At 50.0% G+C, this 20,948-nt stretch overlaps 1 protein-coding gene across 1 annotated transcript in view; it reads left to right on the forward strand.

Annotated features, from left to right (window-relative positions):
• Positions 112 to 20,948, forward strand: part of ELAVL1 (ELAV like RNA binding protein 1) — a 36,579-nt gene continuing 15,742 nt past the window's right edge. The window contains exons 1-2 of the mRNA XM_018050993.1: positions 112 to 245; positions 13,492 to 13,683. Of these exons, the coding sequence (XP_017906482.1) occupies positions 13,512 to 13,683 (172 nt within the window). The 5' untranslated portion in view covers positions 112 to 245; positions 13,492 to 13,511. The remainder of the gene's footprint in view (positions 246 to 13,491; positions 13,684 to 20,948) is intronic.

Raw genomic sequence — 20,948 nt, forward strand, 5'->3', positions numbered from 1 at the left:
GCGACAGCAACGCGGGCCAATGAGAAGCGCGCCGTGGCGGACGCCGGCCAATGGGCGCGCGCGCCGGGGGGGCGTGTCCGGGCCGCGGGCCGGAGCGGGTCGTGCGCGCTGAGGAGGAGCCGCCGCCGCCGTCGCCGTCGCCGCCGCTACCGCCACCGCTACCGAGGCCGAGCGGAGCCGTTAGCGCCGCGCCGCCGCCGCCCGCCTGCCCAGGAGCAGCCCCGGGCCCACCCGCCCGCGTCCAGGTGAGGCGGGGGCCTTCGACGGCGCCCTACGGGGTAGGCCGCGGCAGGCCTGAGCTCGCCTGGCCGGGCCGCGGGCGCTCGCGGGCCTGCACCGGCCAAGGCCCAGGCCGCGCCGGGCCGGGAGGGGACGCGCGCGGGCCTCGGCGAGCGGGCGGGGGCCGGCCGGTGTGGGCGCCAGCGACAGGCCCCGGGTCGGATTCCTCGGCCGCCGCGAGGGCCGAGGTAGGGGGTCGCGGCGTGGGCACGCGCCTGGCGGCCGGGTTCCGCGGCCAGGCCCGGGTAGCCTTGCAAGCCGAGTATCCGGGGGCGGGAGAGCGGAGCCAGAGACGAGGGAGTGGAGTGAGCGCCCTCAGCTCTCGGAGGTCACGGCCCCCGGGCTCGCTCCCCCGGGAAATCCTACACGATCTTTTGTAGCGGTTGTCAGAGGACCGCGGTGGATCTGAGGTCCTCTTAGAAGTGTACAAACCCTTCGGTATGTATGAGAGCCCTAGGGGAAGAAAGAAAAAATATTTTTTGAATACCGTCTCTAACAAAACAGTTTCTGGGGTGTGGGACGTCTGGATTCGTAAAATGTGTGTGTGTTGAAAACACAAACTGCACGCAATTGAACAATGGGGGATGGATGCTCTTCCTTTTCCGGCATCCTCTGCTGCTAGGCATATTAAAAATGGGTTCTGATACCCACTGTGTGCAGGGCAGGTGGAGGAGAACTTCTGCAGGTGCTGCCCCTGGAGGAACAGAGCCCCCCCTCACAGAGTATTCATGGGCGATCTGAATAGCCAAGGCTCCAAAAGTGGGACGTTGGGGAGGCGGATTCTCTCCAAGAGCGTTTCTCAACCTTGGCACTACTGACATTTTGGGTCTGATCATTCTGGGTTTGGGTGGGGGAAGGGCTGTCCCTGGCATCTACCCACTTAGATGCCAGCAGCATCTTCTTCCCCCAGTTGTGAAGATCAAAAATATCTTCAGAGATTTCCGAAAGAACCACACACATACTCACATGTGTGAGAATCACTCCTGGACTAAATGAATGATCTTCCACTAGAAGTACCCCTAGCCCCATTTCTGAGTCCTTGAAATCCAGAGTTCCCAAGACGTTGGACAAACTCCACTGTGGGAGCCTTAGTTTGCTTATCTGTAGAATGGGATAGATGAGACTGTTGCTGTGTAGATTTAAGGATTTGGAAAGCCTTAGCATTCTGCATGACCTGTGCCTGAGGAGACACTGAATATATAATGTTATAAATCGTCAACCGTATTTAGTGCGGATTTACTATGTGCTATCCACAGATGGACATTGATCTCCAGCCCTTGAGGTGGGTGCTGTCTGTTGTAAGTTCTGTTTTAGGAACAAAGAAACCCAGAGGTCGCTTAGTGAGACCAGTCTCACACGGGAAAGTGGCTAATGGCGGGATTTGAATTCAGGCACTCTGACTCAGATTTCTTACTTTTAACGGCCAAGTTTTACCACTCTTATAATCCCAGCATCTGGGAGACCTGGAGAGACGTTCCATTCATGTATCACTGAGCATCTTCTGTGTGCAGAGCTTTGTGCTAGAATCTGTTATAAAAATGTTTGACTTAAAGGCCCATGAAGAAAGCAAGATATATGAACATCTCAAAAGGTGGAACTAAATCATGTTTATATTGAAGAGGCGGAGTTTCAGATTGGCTGTGTTGACTGTGAAGTCATGGGGCAGCAAGTGGAAAATGAGAGGTTTATGAAAGTACCGTCTTCCTAAGGCCCTGCTTTTGTCTCACTCCTGCCTCCCATCACTTATCACCTTTTCACACTCAAGCAAGATCTGATTATGTTATTCCCAATCAAGAGTGCTTGGGTGGAAAATAAATTAATTTTTAAACCTTTTTAGGTGGCTTAAAAGCTAAAGTCGGGGGTCCTTTGCTCATTCTAACCGCCCCCCCTTCCTTTCCGATTTCGCCTGCACATAGGCCCCAAACTCTGACCCTCACTGCCTGTTGCCCCCACTTTCTGGAATGCTGTTCTCCTCCACCTGGAGATCTCTTCCTCACGCTGTTTGGCCCAAGTTGAAGCTCACTCACCATATGAAGCCTCCCCAGACTGCTGCTCTTTCTCTATCGTCACCAGTAGTTCTGCACTCCTGTCCCCATCTCATTCAATGGAATCAGATTCAGTGCTGAATGGTGAAAGAAGTGCAGCCGCCTCCTTTCGCCCCTAGGTGGCAGTAGCTAAGCGGCAAGGCCGACCTGAGACTGAGTCGGGGAAGAGCAAGAGGAAACCAGCCTGTGGGAGGGAAGTTAGTTTTGCTTCCCTCCTTTAGCTTACTCTTGGCCCTCGGTTTCTGAGTCCCAGGCTCTGTTCTAGGCTCTGGGGAGGCACTGGTGATTGCAGCGAATGCACAGATTGTTTCAGCCCACTCTGTTGAGCGTGGTAATTATGGTTATGTGCCTGCTGATGTGGAAATACAGAAAAGGAAACTATTAACCTAGCCCTGGTGGGCAAAGGTAATCACCTTCCTGGAGGAGGTGAAACGGGAGGGAAGGGGTTATCCAGGCCTGCTGTGGGGAAGGGCTTGGTAGGATGCAAGAACCACACCAGCCAAGGCATGGAGGTGGGGGTGTCTTGGTTTGTTCAGAGACCCACACGGGGTCTGGTAGTTCGGAGGCAAGAAAGCTGAAGTGAGTGGTGGTAAGAGGACTCTGATAGCTGATGTGCAGAGGGAAAGGGTGTTGTTCTGCAGACCAGGCCAAGGGGGACTGTCTGACAGTTTCATTCCACAAAGCGAAGGGGTCAGGTCTGCACACAGGACAAAGAGCTGGAGGAGAATATTGCTGAAAGCCAGCAAACCACTTCGGAGGTGATGACTTTCCCGTAAATCAGAAAGGTCACAAATATGACCCAGGGCTGTGGTGGTCTGGAAGTAGGGGGTGGGTTTGAGACCCAGTTAGGGGGTAAAGGACACAGGGCTCAGTGGGTGTTTAGCTGTGGGATGTGAGAAAATATTGGGCAATGATTCTGCGCACTGCCTGAGTGCCCAGTAGGTGGATAACGGTCACTCAGAGAAACAAGACAAGAGAAGGAGCAGTTTAGCATGTAGACATAGACAGAATAGCACGTCACTTGAGTAGGATACGTGTACCTTCTGTGGATATACAGACCGGAAGTAGGGGGGTGGCAGAAGGTGGCATCCTGGAGGTGTCGATGGGACTCGCTCATATGTTCACTGTCCATCCTCACTTGACCCAGAGCCTCGTGGGCACTGACCAAGTCAGTGAGCACAGTTTTATAGACTGAACATGTAAAACCTTACTGTTTTCTCATTGTTGTGGGAAACAGGGAGGAGGGGAAGAAATTGCCTCCTCGAGGAATTTACAGCCTGAACAGGGGAGAAAAGACATAGATGTGTGAGATTAAAGTGATGAAAGGAGGAAGCCGTGGGTAACGACAGCCTGGAGAACTTTGAAAGAAATGATTGTTCATTACTTGGGCTTTGAAGGAGGCGGTATCCAAACTGGTCATTGTCCTCAGAGAGGCGTGGGCAGCTATTTCCAGGTGCCGCCAGCAGCCTGAGTAAGAGAAAAGGTGAATGCAGAGAAGTCCAGAACCCTGAGGGGACCGGTTCGGGCAGGCAGAGGGTCAAGAAGGTGGGCTTGGAGATGAATCTAGAGAAGTATGCCAGGATCAGGTGGCACAGGGTTTCTCGACACAGTCAAGAAGTGAGTTTGGAAAAGCGCCTTTCTTTTATTCCTATTTTTCCCCCCAGATATTTATTTATTTGGCTGTGCCAGGTCTTACTTGCGTCATGTGGGATCTTTAGTTGTGGCCTGTGAACTCTTTGTTGTGGCATTTGGGATTTAGTTCCCTGACAGAGATTGAACCTGCGCCTTCTGCATTGGAAGCGCGGAGTCAGCCACTGGGCTACCAGGGAAGCCCTGAGAGTAAGGACAGACAGACCAGTCAAGAGGCTCCGGTAGGACAGAGATGGCCCAGCACTCGCCTGAGGGTCAGGACTGGGACTGCTGTTTTGTCTTCTACACCCACTGCCTTGCTCGTGCTGGCATGTGATAGCGCTCCATGTGCTGGGGGAAAGAAGGGAGCTCAGAGGTGACTGGATCCAGCCACCTGTCAGGGAGACATTCATGCCAGAGGAAAGATTTACAGGAGAGGAAACAGCGCAGAGCAACCCAATGGCAAGACCAATGTCGCCACAAACAGAAATCAGGAGACAGAGGAATGGGAGTGAACTGGGGGGAAAAGGCCAAACGATGCTTGGTGTGAAATAATCATGTGGCAGGGAGACTGGATAGGAGTCAGTCTGCCCAGAAGGTGACAGGGAACTGATCAGGGACAATGGCAGAGAGATGGAGGGAGAGTGAGGCATCTCAGATGCAAAACCAGCAGAAACTGGTGCTCACTTAGGCTTGGGGGATGGGAGAGGTGGCCTGGGGGACAAGTGTATATGGGTGCCGCCAAATGAAGTGATTTGGGGGAGGGGAAGGTTTGAAGAGGGGGTGAGAACAGAAGGAGACATGAGGATGCTTGCACCAGGCGGTGGGGAGGGCAGGGAGACGCGTGCTCACCTTGACTTTGTCGGTAAAGTCAGAGTGAGAGGATGAGGCTTGAGTGAGGTTCATGTTGCTGGTGAGCAGATGAGGAGACCCGCCAGTTTGTCTCAGGATGTGTGTGTAATTGCTGCGTGACTGACCAGGGACTACCACCGATCTCTTCTGTGTCCCATGGGTGCTTGTGATCCCTGGCTCTGGAACACACCGTGGCTTCCGTGGAACCCAGGCCCATTAGAAATGGCCTCAAAGGTGCGGATCATTTCCAGGGCCCCAAGTGGAAAGGGTCAGTGTGGTCCTTAGTGGGCGCTTGCCACATGTCAGGAACTGTGCTGAGAGCTGAAGCAGGGGGAGACAGCTCAGTTTGCAGACAGGGAGACGGAAGCTCCAGGAAAGGAAGTGGCATCCCTGACATAGTTCAGCTGATGAGCAGTAAGGTTAGTGTTGTTAAAGCCAGTGGGTTTTTCCTCCTGGGCCAGGTTGCTCTGCAGTTTCATGTGAGAGCCTTGGAGGGGCCTTGATCAACTGGAACTCCTAGCAGGGCTGTAGGTGTGAGCCAGTGCCCTCGGGGTCTATGGAGCGCTCTGGCTCGACTGGACACCCAGCTGCACCCACTTTGCCTCTCCCCTGGGCTTCTCAGACTGGCAGGCATGGACTTGCTGTGACTTAGCTGTCCCCGTTGGACAGCTTTCCTCACCGTGGGCTGTGGGAAGGGACAAGGAAGGAAATTGAGTTGATCTCAGTGAGCCCTCACCTTGCGTAGTGGTTAAAATTGGGTCAGGTAGTGCTGTCAGTTTTTTTTTCTGGCACCACAGCATTTCCTGGGTGACCTTACACTCTTCAGACTTTCACCTTGAAGAACTTGGGACTTTGCATCTGGAAAGGACGGCAGAAATAATTGAGTCCAGGCCCTGTCGTGTGATGTGTGAGGTGTCAGGGTTGAGCCCCAGGATATATTTGACTTGTTCTAGTTTTGTTCTGGCCCAGGTAGAAAGCCTGTTCTGTGACTGTAAACCAAGATAGATGCTCATAGGCGCCTGAGAGAAACTGATCTTGCTGCTTTGCATATGTACCACTTACATATGCTTTTATATCATTTATATACACACACACATACACTCACATGTATAGGGTATCTCTCCCTTATATACATAGTAGGTATACTACTGATGTGAGCAACATGTCTGAAGTCACATGACCAGAACTTTTGAAAATAGCTCAGTAGGGCTGAAAACCCTCAGAGATAGTCCCAACGGGACTTCTCCATCACAGATCCGTTACCAGAAACATTTCCAAATCAGCAGGGATCACTTTGCTAAACTAAGTTTCTCGTTAGTTTTGCTCCCTGCAGTTGACTTTGGTCCATGGGTTGGGCTGGGATGGGATGACCCTAAAAAAGTAAGATACTAAATGTATTAAATAGATTGTCGATACAATTTCCAGCCACCCTTCTTTAACATAAAATAATGCATCAAATACATATGATTCCCAGTGTGCCTGTACCCCTCTTCTGTGTGTGCCTGGTATGTTTGCCAGATACCCCTGGGGACCCTTGGCAACAGTGATGTAGCCTTGACCCTCAAAGCTTTCACTGATGTGGGTGAAAAGCAAATAGTTATGAGTCGGAGTGATTTGTGCAACAATGAAGGTTCACACCAGCAACGTGCAGGCACTGAGAACGAGAGCAACTGAGCATCCTGGGAGATTCTGTAAAGATAAATGAAGAGGTGATGGAGAGGGAGGGCTCTCCCTGCCAAGGGAGCAGCTGAAACAAAAGCACAGAAAGATGAAGGTCCGTGGCATGCTGGGGACGGTCAAGTGAAGGGAGAAGGGGGGACGAGCAGGGGCCATTGCAGCCGGCCTGGCATTTTATCCCTGGAAGACTGCTCTGCAGCGACAACTTGAGGGTTGGCCCTGACACTGATTAACAGGGTGACAACTGCCCCCGGGCAAAGTCATGTAACCACTGAGCCTCAGCAGGTGGTGACTCCACTGTCAGGGAGAACTGGTGGGGGCGGGAAGTGGGGGAGCTGGCTTGGTGGGGCTGAAGGGGTGACCTGGAGATGTCCACAGGACTGCCACTTGGCGGGACGCTGAGTAACAGGAGGCAGGGTCTGGCGAGTGAGAGATGGCTGGAGTCATCGATTGTCAGGCAGACACCAAGACCAGGTTGTGGTTGGTGCTTCCGGGGACAGCTATGCAGATTTGGAAAGGTCAGGGGAAGGGACATGAATTGCAGGGTGGCACCGAAGCACCAAGAAACTGCTCTTGGGGTTCGAGTTCTTCAGCGGTGCCAGTTGACCAAGAATGGGGCCCACAGGGGGCTGCTCAGCCTCAACTGGGCATGTCAGGAGGAGGCAGCATGCTAAGGACAGGGCTGTCATGCAGAAGCTTCATGCTTTCAATCTTTAAAAAAATAAAAAAAAAAATTTTTTTTTTGGCCACACCATGGCATGGCATATGGGGAGTTCCCTGACCAAGGCTTAAACCAGTGCACCCTGCAGTGAACAGGCAGAATCTTAACCACTGGACCACCAGGAAAGTCCCTAAAATTTACTTTTTAATTCAGTTTTTGGTTGAGTTTTTACAAATGAATATGACTACCACCATGATCATGATATTGGAAAATTTTATCACCTGGGAAACAAAAATATTTCCCCATGTTCTCCTTGTGAAGTCAACCCTTCCCCCACTCCTTGCGCCTGGCAACCACTGGTTTATCTGTAACCTCTGGAAAAGCTTTTGCCTTTTCCAGAATGGAACCATGCCGTAGCCTTTGAGTCTGCTTTCAGTCACTCAGCAAAATGTACATGAGACTCTTACCAATTGCGTGAATAGTAGTACCTTTTAAATTGCTGGATACTTTTCCATTGTATGGTGTACTGTAGTTTATCCACTGGAGGTTCAAGGGACTTTTGGATTGTTCCGGTTTTGGGCAATTATGAAGAAAACTGCTCTGCATATAAATCAATGACATTATTACACACCCTCATACCCTACACAGAAATAAACTCATACTGGATTAAAGAGTTATTAAGACATGACACCATAAAAACTCATAGAAGAAAACATAAAGCATTGTTGACATAGATTATACCATTTTTCTCTTAGGTCAGTCTCCCAGACAATAGAAATAAAAGCAAAAATAAACAGGTGAAATCTAATCAGACTTACAAGCTTTTGCACAGCAAAGGAAACCGTAAACAAAATGAAGAGACAACCTACAGCCTGGGAGAAAAAATTTGCAAATGGTGCAACTGACAAGGGCTTACTTTCCTAAATATACAAATAGCTCATACAACTCGAAAAAAAACAACCCAATCAAAATATGGGCAGAAGACCTAAATAGACGTTTCTCCAAAGAAGACAGGTGGTCAGTAAGTACATGAAAAGATGCTCAACATTGCTGTTAGAGAAACGCAAAACAAAACCACAGCAAGGTATCACCTCACACCAGTCAAAATAGCCCTCATCAAAAAGTCTACAAATAATAAATGTTGGAGAGAGTGTGGAGAAAAAGGAACCTTCTTACACTGCTGGCGGGAATGTAAATGGGTGCAGTCACTATGGAGAACAGTATGGAAGTTCCTCAGAAAAACTAAAAATAGAGCTACCATATGATCCAGCAATTCCACTCCTGGACATATATCCGAACAAAACTCTTAACTCGAAAAGAGGCATGCACCCCTATGTTGATAGCAGCACTAGTCACAATAGCAAGACATGGAAACAGCCTAAACGCCCTGAAACAGAGGAATGGGCATAGAAGATGTGGTGCGTATATGCAGTGGCGTCCTACTCAGCCATAGAAAGAATGGAGTAATGCCGTTTGTGGCAGCATGGGTGGACCTAGAGATGATCACAGCAAGTGAAGTCAGTCAGAAAGAAAAAGACAGATACCATGTGAGATGTCACTTATATGTGGAATCTGAAGTATGGCACAAGTTAACCTGTGAACAAAACGGAAACTGACTCAGACACAGAGAACATGCTTGTGGTTGCCAAGGGGGTGGGGAGGGATAGCAGATGCAAACTATTATATATGTATAGGATGGATAAACAGCAAGGTCCTACTGTATATATAGCATAGGGAACTATATTCCATTTCCTATAATAAACAAAAATGGAAAAGATTATGAAAAAACAAACATTAAAAAATAGAAACGGAATGTTTAAAAAAATTAATAAAGCTGCTATTAACATTACTGCATAGGTTTTTATATAAACAAAAGTTTTTATTTCCCATGTGTGAGTACTAGGAGTAGGGTTCCTGGGTCCTATGGTAAGTTTATGTTTAATTATAAGAAGCTGCCAAGCTGTTGTCCACAGCGGCTTCCATTTTTATATTGCCACCAGCGATTGCATGAGAGTTCCAGTTTCTCCACCGCCTCACCAGAGCTCAGTATGGTCTGTTGTCATTGTTTGCTTTCTTGCTTTTATTTTGTTTTAGACCTCCTATATGCCTAGATGGGTAACAGTGTTGTGATGTGGTTTGTCTGTCTTTTGGTCATGCAGGATCTTAGTTTCCCGACCAAGATTGAACCTAGGCCCTTGGCAATGAAAGTGTGGAGTCCTAACCACTGGACTGCCAGGGAACTCCCTTGGTGTGGTTTTAATTTGTGTTTTCCTGAAAACTGATAATGTTGAGCATCTTTTCATGTGTGTGTTTGCCATCCGTATATCTTCTTTGGCTTGGTATCTGTTCACATTGTTTGCCATTTAAAAAATTGAGTTGTTTTCTTACTGTTAAGGTTCAGAGGTTTTTCTTTAAAAAAAAAAAAAAAGTTATAGATACAAGACCTTTCTCAGACACGTGATTTGCAAATATAATCTTCTGGATTATAATTTTCCTAGCAGTGTCTTTTGCAAGAGCAAAAGTTTTCAATTTTGATGATATCCAGTTTATCAATTTTCTTTTAAATGGATCTGGCTTCATGCATGGTATCTAAGAAATCTTTGCTTCAGCCAGTGTCACAAAGATTTTCTCCAAGAAATTTTTCTATTTTTACATTTTAGAACAGAGGTCGGCACACTTTTTCTCTAAAGAGCCAGATGGTAAATATTTTCAGCTTTATGGACCATATGGTCCCTGTCACAGCTACTCAGCTCTGTCACTGGAGTGCAAAAACAGCCATAGACGGAACATAAACAAATGAGAGTAGCTGTGTGCCAATAAAACTTTATTTATAAAAACAGGCTGTGGTCTGAACAAATTTGGCCCATGGGCCATGGTTTGCCAACCACTGATTTAGAAAGCAAATTTTTTGCCGGGCATTGAGGACAGCCCACTCTGGTAATTATTGCCCAGTTTATTATCTGTGAAATCGGTGTGAGAGAAAAGGCAGAAGAGTAAAACAAGAATGGAGAGGGAGATAAAGGAGAAAAGGGGGGAGGAGGAAGAAAAAGATTCGAATCACATTTTGAACAAACTTCAGCATGCATTTTAATTCTTTAGTTAATCCTTGTACTTTGGTTCAGGCTTCAGCCAGTGTTTTTGTTTGTTTCTGAGCTGTTGCTGCTGCTGCTAAGTCGCTTCAGTCGTGTCCGACTCTGTGCAACCCCATAGACGGCAGCTCACCAGGCTCCCCCGTCCCTGGGATTCTCCAGGCAAGAACACCGGAGTGGGTTGCTATTTCCTTCTCCAGTGATCTTAAAATGTCATGGCTACAGACAGTTTAACAGGTTTGTGGAGTTTTTCCTGATCAAACCTGTTAATGCCATGCTTTTTACTGAAAATGGTATTTATTTAACCATCTCCCATTAATACATATTTATGTTTTGTTTTGTTTTGTTTGGCCACGAGGCATGTGGGATCTTAGTTCCCTAACCAGGGATCAAACCTAGGTCCCCTGCAGAGGCTTAACCACTGGACCTCCAGGGAAGTATCTAATACATATTTAGATTATATCCAGTGTTTTATCAGCCTTGGGGTCACCATGTTCCTTGCACATACTTTCCTGCACTTGTGTGATTATTTCTGTAGATCAGTTTCCTGCAGCTCTAAGTCAGAGGGTAGCGTTCACATTAAACATTTTGATAGGCCTGCCATGTTGTCTTTCCAAAAGGTTGCACTTTGCACACTCATATTGGTGCTGTATAAGGGTGTTTAAAAAAAGGTGGGGGAAGGGTGTGTTTTTTCCTCCACTTATCCTTACTTACACTGGGTTTTATCCATCCTGGATTGTAGGCCCTCTGACTGACACAGAGTAGCATCTCCTTTTATTTTGCATTTTCCTCATTGTTTGTGAACTTGAGCCTCTTTTCTTGCCTTATTAGCTGTTTAACTGCCAGCATCTATTAGTTTCAGCTCATATCCTTGGTCCATTTCTCTGTTAGTGATATATTGGCTTTTTTCATATTGATTTCTAGATATCTCGAATCAATTTTTCTCAATGTCAGCAGTATTGACACTTTAGATAATTTCTGGTTGTGGGGGCTGTCTTGTCCTGTGCCTTATGGAGTGTTTAGCAGCATCCCTGGCCTCTAATTACTAGGTGCCAGTGGCACAAGGCTCTCCCATCCTGATAGCCAGCAGTGACCCCAGATGCTGCCCAGTGTCCCACGGAGGAGGGGGCAAAATCACCCAAGGTGAGAACCCAGCTCTAAGTGAGATAATAAGGAGCTGACACTTCCTCCCTGTCAGCCTGCTGCTTGCCTGTGATGTCTTTGCCGTCCAGGAGTTTCTAACCTTGTGAAGTCTCCCTTTCCAATCTTTTATGACTCTTGATGCTAAACTGCTTTTTAAAGAGCAGGAAGCATAGACCATTTTCAAAAAAGAAATACTAGGAGACTAGACTGATTTTGCGTGTTGTATACGGTCCGAAGCAAGTGAGAGCTGGAAGGTAGAGAAGACCTGAATGTCTGCCCCAGGAAACTCAGAACCAGACCTGATTCCTCTCTTCATGTTGTTATGGGGCAGGCGGGAAATCCTGTGCAGGAGATGCACGCTGGTTTTTATATAACTGCTGGCAAGACTATTTTTAGAGGAGGTGAAATGCTCTAGACACTGGGCACTGGGTTTTGAAGCGTAAAGTCGGAACTGGGCAGTAAGAATCTGGAGAAAGGGTTGGGCTGCCCTGTAGACCTCCTGACTAGTGGGCAGCAGGGCCTTTTTCTCAGTGATGACTTTCAGCTCCATAGAGATGCCTGCTTCTTTAGAGCCAAGGACACAGAACTTCACAGCAGTGCCTGTGAGCAAAACCTCAAATGAGTGCTGCTTCCAGAAGAGCGGTCTTGAGCTGACTTTCCTCCGAAGCCATCTCTGTGCCCTGCTGGTGTTGCTGAAAGTCAGGATTTCTGTAGGCAGCTTAAGGTTTTCCAGAGCCTACCAGCTTTGGAGACAAAGGTCCCCTAACTGGTAGAGAACTCGTAACCTCTTTCCTAGCTCAGTCACTCTGTCTTGGGAGGAAAGCAGTGCAGAGGCCCTCTGCCTGCTGGCCGGAGGACAGACAAGGTGTCTGGGTGGGCTGCCCTGGCGCTCGTCGCAGCCTCCTCCGTGTGCCGCTGCACCAGTGGTGCACATGGAGACCGGACAAAGCAATTCGGGATCCTTAGAGTGTTCTCAGGACACCCCAAGCACTTCCCAGAGGCTCCAGTCCTGGTACTGGGACTGTTTGTGGGCTTGCTTCTTTAAAGCCCTCTTATTAAGTGCAAATGGTTAAACTTGGACTAGTTCTGGTTTTGTTTCAGTAGACTTTATTTTTAGAGCAGTTTTAGGTTCACAGAAAGATTGTGAAGAGAGTCCAGAGTGAATTTCCCTATACCCTTCCGCAGGCACAGTTTCCCTCCTCTATTACTAAATCTTGCCTTAGTGTGGTATTTTGTTGTAATAGATGAACCCATGTTGTTACCTAACTAAAGCCCAGGGTTTGCCTTAGAGTTCACTCTTAAAAAAAAAAAAAAAAAATTCTGGATTTGTTTCTTTTTGGTTGTGCTGCATGTGGACTTTAGCTGCAGTGAACAGGGGCTACTCTTCATTGCAGTGCATGGGCTTCTCATTGCAGTGGCTCCTCTTGTTGCAGAGAACGGGCTCTAGGCCCACGGGCTCCAGTGGTTGCAGCTCCTGGGCTCTAGAGCACGGGCTCAGTAGTTGTGGCGCACAGGCTTAGCTGCTCCACAGCGTGTGGGCTCTTCCTGGACCAGGGACCAAACCCATGTCCTCTGCATTGGCAGGCAGATTCTTATCCACAGTGCCACCAGAGAAGCCCTAGACTTTACTCTTCACTTTTATACCCTCATACAGAGGAGCGGCGCTACACTAAAAACCCCTGTGCCCTACCTGTTCGTTCCCCTTTCCCCGAAACTCCTGATCTTGCAATCTCTCTAGTTTTGCCTTTTCCACAATGGCACATACTGGAGACCCTCTATTTTCAGCAGTGTGCATGTAAGGCTCCTCCGTGTCTTTGTGGCTTCCTGGCTCCTGTCTTGTTGGCACTGAAGAACCTTCCATTGTGTGTGTGTTACCAGATGACTGGTGTGTGTTTCTCCATTCGCCCACTGAAGGGCATCTTGGCTGCCTCCAGTCTGGGGGTGGTTACGAATAAAGCTGCTATAAACATCCACGTGCAGGTTTCTGCGTGGACATAAGTTGAACTCATAGCATTGAAAAGAAAAATGTCTTAAGTACAAACATAGTCATGAGCGTTGCTTTGATATCCTGCAGTGGGAACGTTTGGAATTTACTTCATTTTTTCTTCCCCTGCAGATTTTTTTTTTTTAAATACAATGTCTAATGGTTATGAAGACCACATGGCCGAAGACTGCAGGGACGACATCGGGAGAACAAATCTGATTGTCAACTACCTCCCTCAGAACATGACCCAGGATGAGCTACGAAGTCTGTTCAGCAGTATTGGTGAAGTGGAATCTGCAAAACTTATTCGGGATAAAGTGGCAGGTAAAGAAACAGAGCCATTTTTGTATGTGTTGGGCGTGGGGGATGGTATGTGGGGCCATCCCACCAAGCCCTGTTTCTTAGCCAGGAAGTTTCATTTTTATCTCAACTCTGTTTTGCTCCCGTCCTGGTGTAAGATTGGCTGTAGGTTCCCAAAGGAGGAAAAATCCATCCTGAGATGGAGAATATGTACAAAACAAGACAGTGGGAGGGTAGGGAAGATGAGGAGACAGGAAGGAGAAACGGGGATGCTGTGAGAGCTGGAATGGGCACGGTCCCAGCTGTACAGGGACCCTAGCCAGTGTCCTGCCAGGGGCAGGCCCAGCCTGTCTTCTCAGGCGGTGCATGCCAGGTCACACCTGCGGCAGAGTGCTGAGTCAGTCCCCTGTGGGCAGCCCTTCGCTGGCTTTGGGCCACCCTGACTCTGTTCTCGTGCTGTCAACTTGAACATCTGAAACTGAGCTTGAACTCTCACGGGGGCTGCAGCAGGGGAGCAGAGGATCATGGGTGGGCCGTGGATTTGGCAGGCAGGCAGGCGCAAAGCTCCACCCTCCTACAGCGCCTCAGTGTCCCCATCCACGAAGTGGGGATGGTGGCTCCTGCCTTCCTCATGATGCTGCCTACCGCCTAAGGGTTTGCAGAAGGCCAGTACCTGGTAAGACCCTCTGTAAGGAGGCCTCTGTTCTGCGAGCGAGGTTGCAAGGGTTCTAGAGAGAAATGTGAAGAGACATGGGGCTGTGAAGCACTTCCTTTCTTTCCTCCCCAGGGAGGCCCTCCTTTACCTCCCACTCCCCCTCCTCCTCCTCGTCTCTGCCCAGCTCTTCTGAGGAATGGCCAGTCCTCTCGGCAGTGCTCTGGCTCCCACCCTGGCTTGTAAGATCTTGATTCCCTACACTGAAAAATAATTTCAAAGTCAAAAGTCATATTTATTATGGAAATATATTGGGTTGGCCAAAGAGTTCGTTCGGGTTTCTCTATAGCATCTTATGGAAAAACCCGAACTTTTTGGCCAACCCAAGATTTAAGTTTACATTAGAGTAATTCTGTTGAACCCCATGTACCCATTGTCCTGTTTCATCGACTCACAGCATTTGCCAGTAACTCTAAGATACCTGTCCCCAAGGTGAGTCCCGCTGACCCCAGGGCTTTGTTTTGTTTTTATTTGATTGTTTATTTGGCTGCACTGGGTCTTAGTTGCAGCATGTGAGATCTCAGTTTCCTGACCAGGGGTTGAATCCGGGCCCCTTGCACTGGGAGCTCGGAGTCTCAGCCACTGGATCAGCAGGGAAGTCCCAGAGAGAGGACTTTGAGCTCAAAGTCCTTTAATGACCCTCTCAATTCTGAGAGTGTGCAATTTATTACATGTCTTCAAAATAGGGGCTTTAGATAATACACAAAATTGAACAGTGTTGGAATGTTCTAGAAATTCCTCTCTCTCTCCAGTTCCAGAAGACCATCCTTAATAAGAATCCTTGTTCAGAGAGGTTTTTAAATTCTTCTGCGCTGCTGCTGAGTCTTGCCTTTCTCCTGTTGTGTTCTGGCAGAAGGAAATTTTCAGTCCCGGCAATATTCCTGACTCCTCTATCTTTTGGCTTGTTGTGTTTTTCAAAGGCATTAGAGCTATGTTGGAGAAGGCAATGGCACCCAACTCCGGTACTCTTGCCTGGAGAATCCCATGGACAGTGGAGCCTGGTGGGCTGCTGTCCATGGGGTTGCTAAGAGTCGGATACGACTGAGCGACTTTACTTTCACTTTTCACTGTCATGCATTGGAGAAGGAAATGGCAACCCACTCCAGTGTTCTTGCCTGGAGAATCCCAGGGACCGCGGAGCCTGGTGGGCTGCCGTCTATGGGGTCGCACAGAGTCAGACGCGACTGAAGCGACTTCGCAGCAGCGGTAGAGCTATGTTAATAGGAACACCTGGATTTGGCGACATGAGTCTGGAGAGAACTGGTTTTAAGAACCAGTGAAATCAGCACAGGCATGATTTGAAAATTGTTTCAGTTCAGAAATAAAGATCTTCTGCTCTCTGGGCAAGTTTGAATGTAATGCGTTGGGAGTCGTAGAGTAGATGAGCCTGGGTTGACATTTCAGCTCTGCATCTCACATCTTGTAGTTCTTTATTAAAAAAAAAATATATATATATATATATACACACACACACACACACACACACACACACACACACATATTTATGTATTTACTCATTATTTGGTTGCTCCAGGTCTCAGTTGCAGCATGTGGGATCTAGTTCCCTGATCAGGGATCGAACCTGGGCTCACTGCATTAGGAGCACAGAGTCTTAGCCCCTGGACCAGGGAAGTCCCTGCTGCTGCTGATGTTCAGTCACTCAGTCGTGTCGACTCTGCGACCCCATGGACTGTATCCTCCAGGCTCCTCTGACCATGGGATTCTTCAGGCAAGAATATTCGAGTGGGTTGCCATTTCCTTCTTCAGGGGATCTTACCGACCCAGGGACTGAATCTGAGTCTCCTGCATTGGCAGGCAGATTCTTTACTGCTGAGCCACCTGGGAAACTGCAGGCCTTGATAGTAGTTCTTTAAATTGAATGAACTTAATTTTTTGGAAAACTTACCTCATTCACTTTTCGATCTTGCCACCAGTGTGTGATAATTTCTTCAAGGCTGGTTCTGGGGCCAGGGCCTCACATCTCACTTCTTGTCCTTTAGTACATTCCTCTGGTGAAGCCCTGGACATGGTTACCTTTCTCAGTCTGCTTTCTCCCATCCTGGCTCGGGTACCCACCCCAGCGAGACTCTTGCATCGTGGCGGACAGGCACCTTGTCCAATCAAACCTCAGCCAAGCTTGCAACATGGACATCCACGTGCCCCACATTAGCCATTTCAGCACATATTCTCCCCTCAGGCCCTGATTCCTCTCGCATAACAGCCATTTCACCTCTGTCCTAGATCCCTTCCTATCTCAGCATCCAAAGAACCTCAAGCTATGTGAGTATCTACTTCTCTGAGTCTTTCCAGGATCTGCCACCAGCATTCAAACACGCTCCAGTCTCGGGTGCTAAGAGCCCTTGCTCGATGGCCAGACCCCCTCTAGCTCGGGGTTTCTCCGCTTGACGTTTGAAACTGGGTAACTCTTGAGGGAGGGCCATCCTGCAGGTTGCTTCCCTAGCCTCTGCCCTGCAGGTGCTGGGGGCACCTTCTAAGTTGTGAAAACCAAAAGAGGTCCCCAGAAGTGCAGAATAGCCCCCAGGTGAGAAGCTCCTCTGGCTGACGTCCACCCTCTGCTGTTCACAGAGCCGTCTCCTCTGTCTCTTCTTAGGGCAAGAAGCTTCCTCTTGCCTCAGATTCATGAGCCTGGCTTTCTCCTACCTCGGAGGCTCCGCCCCCCTCTTTCTGTCTCTCATGCAGCTCTTCTCAGCCGTTGACCTAGGCAGTCCTTGACTTATTCCGTAGCCTCCTCTTCTTCCTAGGCCAACGCTAGAGTGAGTGGATGCACCCCTAAGCCTAGCCTGACATTCAGCTGTGCCACCTCTCTTGCAACCAGAATTCTCCCAAGCTCCAGGGCCTTCAGCCTCTCAGTGTTTCCCAGACTGACCTTGAGTCTCCCACAAGCCAACCGCTTGTTTCCCAGGTTTCCATCTTAGATGGCACCACTGTCCACTCAGTGGCTCCAGTCAGAAATCTAAGCATGACCTTTGACCTGTGTCCCTGAATGTTTCCATCCCTTTTCCGCCCTCCCTCCTGCCATCACCTTAGAGCAGACCACATCGTCTTCTGCCTGACCTGCTGCTTTAGGCTCTCAGCTGGTCTTCCATGCTCCCTCCAGACCATGCTGCTGACTGTGACAGTGGGATCTCTAGCACCCCTAATGTGTCCTGTCCCTCACGTGGGCCCCATTTGCTCTGGGATGTCTTTCCTGGCCTGATCTAGTCGACGATAGAGGCTCCTCTGGGTCCCCATGGAAATCAGCCAGTATATGGGTTTCCACAAGGCACTGAAGTTGGAACTTGCTTGTCCGGTAGCTCCTTATGGTTCTCAGAGGCATGGACCCTCTGGTATCCCCAGATGAGACATAATCAGTTTTTGTGGAGTGAATGAATGAGTGGGCCTGGTCGGCATGGCCAGCCATTCATTCAGCAAGCCTCTTATGAGCGCCAACCGGGGGCCAGGCACTGGTGGTGGGAGGTGGTGGGACAAGATGGTGGCCGGATGTGGGGATGTTCAGTGTGCTGGCCTCGAGATGCAGAGTGTTTCTGACCATCCGGGCCCCACCTGTTTTGTTGTTGCCTGTTCCATCCACGGTCACTACCTGGCCTTACTATGCAGCCTGCCCTGCTCTCTGTCCTGGTATCTAAGCCCGTCTGCAGGTGTCATGTGGCCCGCGGGGCACCATGACCAGTCTGCACCCCCCCGGACCGTGTCATACTGGTTACTGGTCACTGGTCCACAGCCTTCAGCCTCCCTACTCAGCTTCTGTCTCATTGGCTTGCACTTCTGGTCAGGATAAAGCCCACACCCCAGCTTGTTTACAAATCTCCTTGAGACCCCTCACTCCTAGCCACTGCACCCCACACTCACCCTCCTCTTGAGTTGGATGCACTGTTTGTCATCTCCCAGACACACCCTCCTGTCACACTCTTGTGACTTCACCAGTACTGCTCCTTCCTCAAAGATACACTTCCACACCCGTCCAGCTGACCACTTTTTTTCTCAATAGAAATCACCTCTGTCCTTATAGAAAAAAAGTTTAACTCGAGACAAGCAGGAAGAAAAGTTTAAATTACGCGTAATCCCACCACTGTTAGCTTTTTGGCTCGTGTCCGTCCATAGTTTTTTCTTTACATATTTATGGTTGTGAGCAGTCATGTGCTTTTACAAAAATGTGTTTGCACCTCTCAAGCTGTCTCTTCCTCCTCTATCTGTGAACATCTCTCCCTATCATTGGACTTACGCTGTCTCGTGGTCACAGTGGTTACAGGCTATTCTGAGTTTATGACAGGTTGTAACTGCTTTTCTATAGCTACAAGCCCCACTGAGGTTAATACCCTGGCACAAATCTTGGCTCACCAGTTATTTCTGTAGGCAGTCTTCCTAGAAGTGAACCCTCAGAGGGGAGAGCGGGTGCTGTCTAGAAGCTGTTGACCCATATTGCCAGCTGGCCCTCCAGGGGCTTTCCGGTTCACATGCCTTCTGCTTGGCCCTGGCATCCTCGAGGCCGGGCAGGGTTTCTCACATCTCTTAAGTGAAAAATGACATCTGAGTGTGGTGACAGTCTGCATTTCTTGTGAAGTTCATCCGTTCCGGCTGTTTATACTCTTATTTTATGTAAGAACTCTTTTTGTCCTTTGCCTGTCTTCTTTCCTTTGGGGACATTTACTGTTTCTTATTTATCACCTAATTAATTAACTCATCGCCCCCAAGACAGAGTCTCTCCCTCAGTGATGTTGTCCCTTGAGCCCCCGTGGGCCTTTAGAGAAAGGACTCGACTGCACGCCAGCCTCATGCTGCAAAGGAGTGCCCTGTCCACAGGGTGCTCGCCTTCCTCAACTGGGCACCCCAGGTCAGCATGATGACGTCTGGTTGCTCTGGTCTGCGGAAGCGAGGTGAGATGCCATGGAGTCGTCTCGTAGTCTTAACCCTTGTCTAAAAAGAGAGGAGACATTTGGAAACGTGAGGCTCCTGGCCCAGGGGTCGCCCAGCCTGGCATGTGAGCACTCTGCATGGAGGCGGCCTTGCTTTCTCCAGGGCAATGGCTCTTGGCCAGCCCCTGAGCATTAGCGGTGCCTGGGGACCAGGAGAAACACGTCCGAAGCCCCACCCAGATCCACCGAGTCAGCCAGCTGGGGAGTTTGAGCCTTTCCGGAGGGGGCAGTGCTGGTACCGGGCAGAGTTAGAACCCCAGGTGAGGGGCACTGGCCTCCCACGCGCCTCCACCAGGCCCAGGGTTTTTTGGCCCTCCTCCCCTGCCGTCCCCTTTCCGCTAGACTCCACCCTGGCTCTGGCAGGCTTCAGCCGCCTGAAGCGCAGCACCTGTGCAGGATCCACGCCCTGACCACACTCACCACAGAGTGCCCCGCTCTCCCACCAGACCTCGGCCCTCTTGTTCAGGGTTGGTCTCCCATCGCCCCTCAAGGGGGTGGGGGGCAGCCGCTGACCTGCCGTCACGGCACTGACTCCAGTGGCCTCATGGCCTCTAGGTCACTGGAAAGTCATCTGTAAGGAGCTTGGAAGTGGGGATCCCCACCCTGCCCACATCCTGGATTCTGGACTGATGAGCACCCTAGGGAGCTGCATTGTTTCCCCAGGTGGCTGACGGACCCTGTTAGAGAAACGGTAACTTGGGAAGTGAGGGCCTTCCCCCAGTCGCCTGCTCTGAGCACAGCCCCTGCAGTCTGGCTCTTTTGCATAACTGGCCCGCTCCCTTCACGCACTGCCAGCGGGAGTTCTCAACCTGGGCTTGGCAGCAGAGTCCTTGAGGGGCTTTACAAACTACCGAAGCTGTCCCCGCTCCTGCCTCCCCATCCCCCTGTCATGTCCTTGGTCCGGGATGTGGCCTGGGCCGTGATGGTTTGTAGCGGCCATCCTGCTGATTCTAAGAAGTGACCGGAGTTGAGAGCAGTCGGGTTATGGTTGAAGGAAAGGGTGGATGGAGGTGGGCGTTCACCACTGTTGACACTTTAGTCTCCAGCCTTACCCAGTGGGCAGAACCACAGGCTCCCCTTCATTCCTCACCCACCTCCCTCTCGGTGCACAGAGGTGCCCACCACAGAGCGGAGAGCAGACTAGGGGACAGAGCCAATCCAAGCCCGGGAGTGCTGCTGCTTTAGGGGCCTCGGCTGCCAGGGCTCCCTCCCCATCAGCCCACTGGCAAGTCCGCTTGGTGGCTCTCCCTCCTGCCCGCCCCTGCCCTGCTGGGGTCCTCATCTCACACCTGGTCTGGCTCATGGGTTCCTCTGGTCTCTACACTGGCCTCAGCCCTGCTGCTGCCATGCTCCACCCAGCAGCTGCCTCCAGGCCAGGCCCCTAGCTCATTGTGTTCAGCGGCTGGCCGCCTTTTGTTTCCTGGAGCACTCCAGAGTCGTCTGTGCCACAGAAGCTTGGAGCTTGCTCTTCTGCCAGAATACTTGCCTCCAGCCACCCCAAGGCCTTGCTTCTCATACCCCCTCCTCAAGGGACACACACTCTTGACCACCTGTCTCCCCTGGACCTGTCCTGTCCATCCTCTCACTCCTCCATGGAGGTTCCCCTGGTAGCACCTGAGTGTAGCTTTGTCTGTTAGTTTCTT

Source organism: Capra hircus, chromosome 7 (genome assembly GCF_001704415.2).
Source record: "Capra hircus breed San Clemente chromosome 7, ASM170441v1, whole genome shotgun sequence".
NCBI lineage: Eukaryota > Metazoa > Chordata > Mammalia > Artiodactyla > Bovidae > Capra > Capra hircus.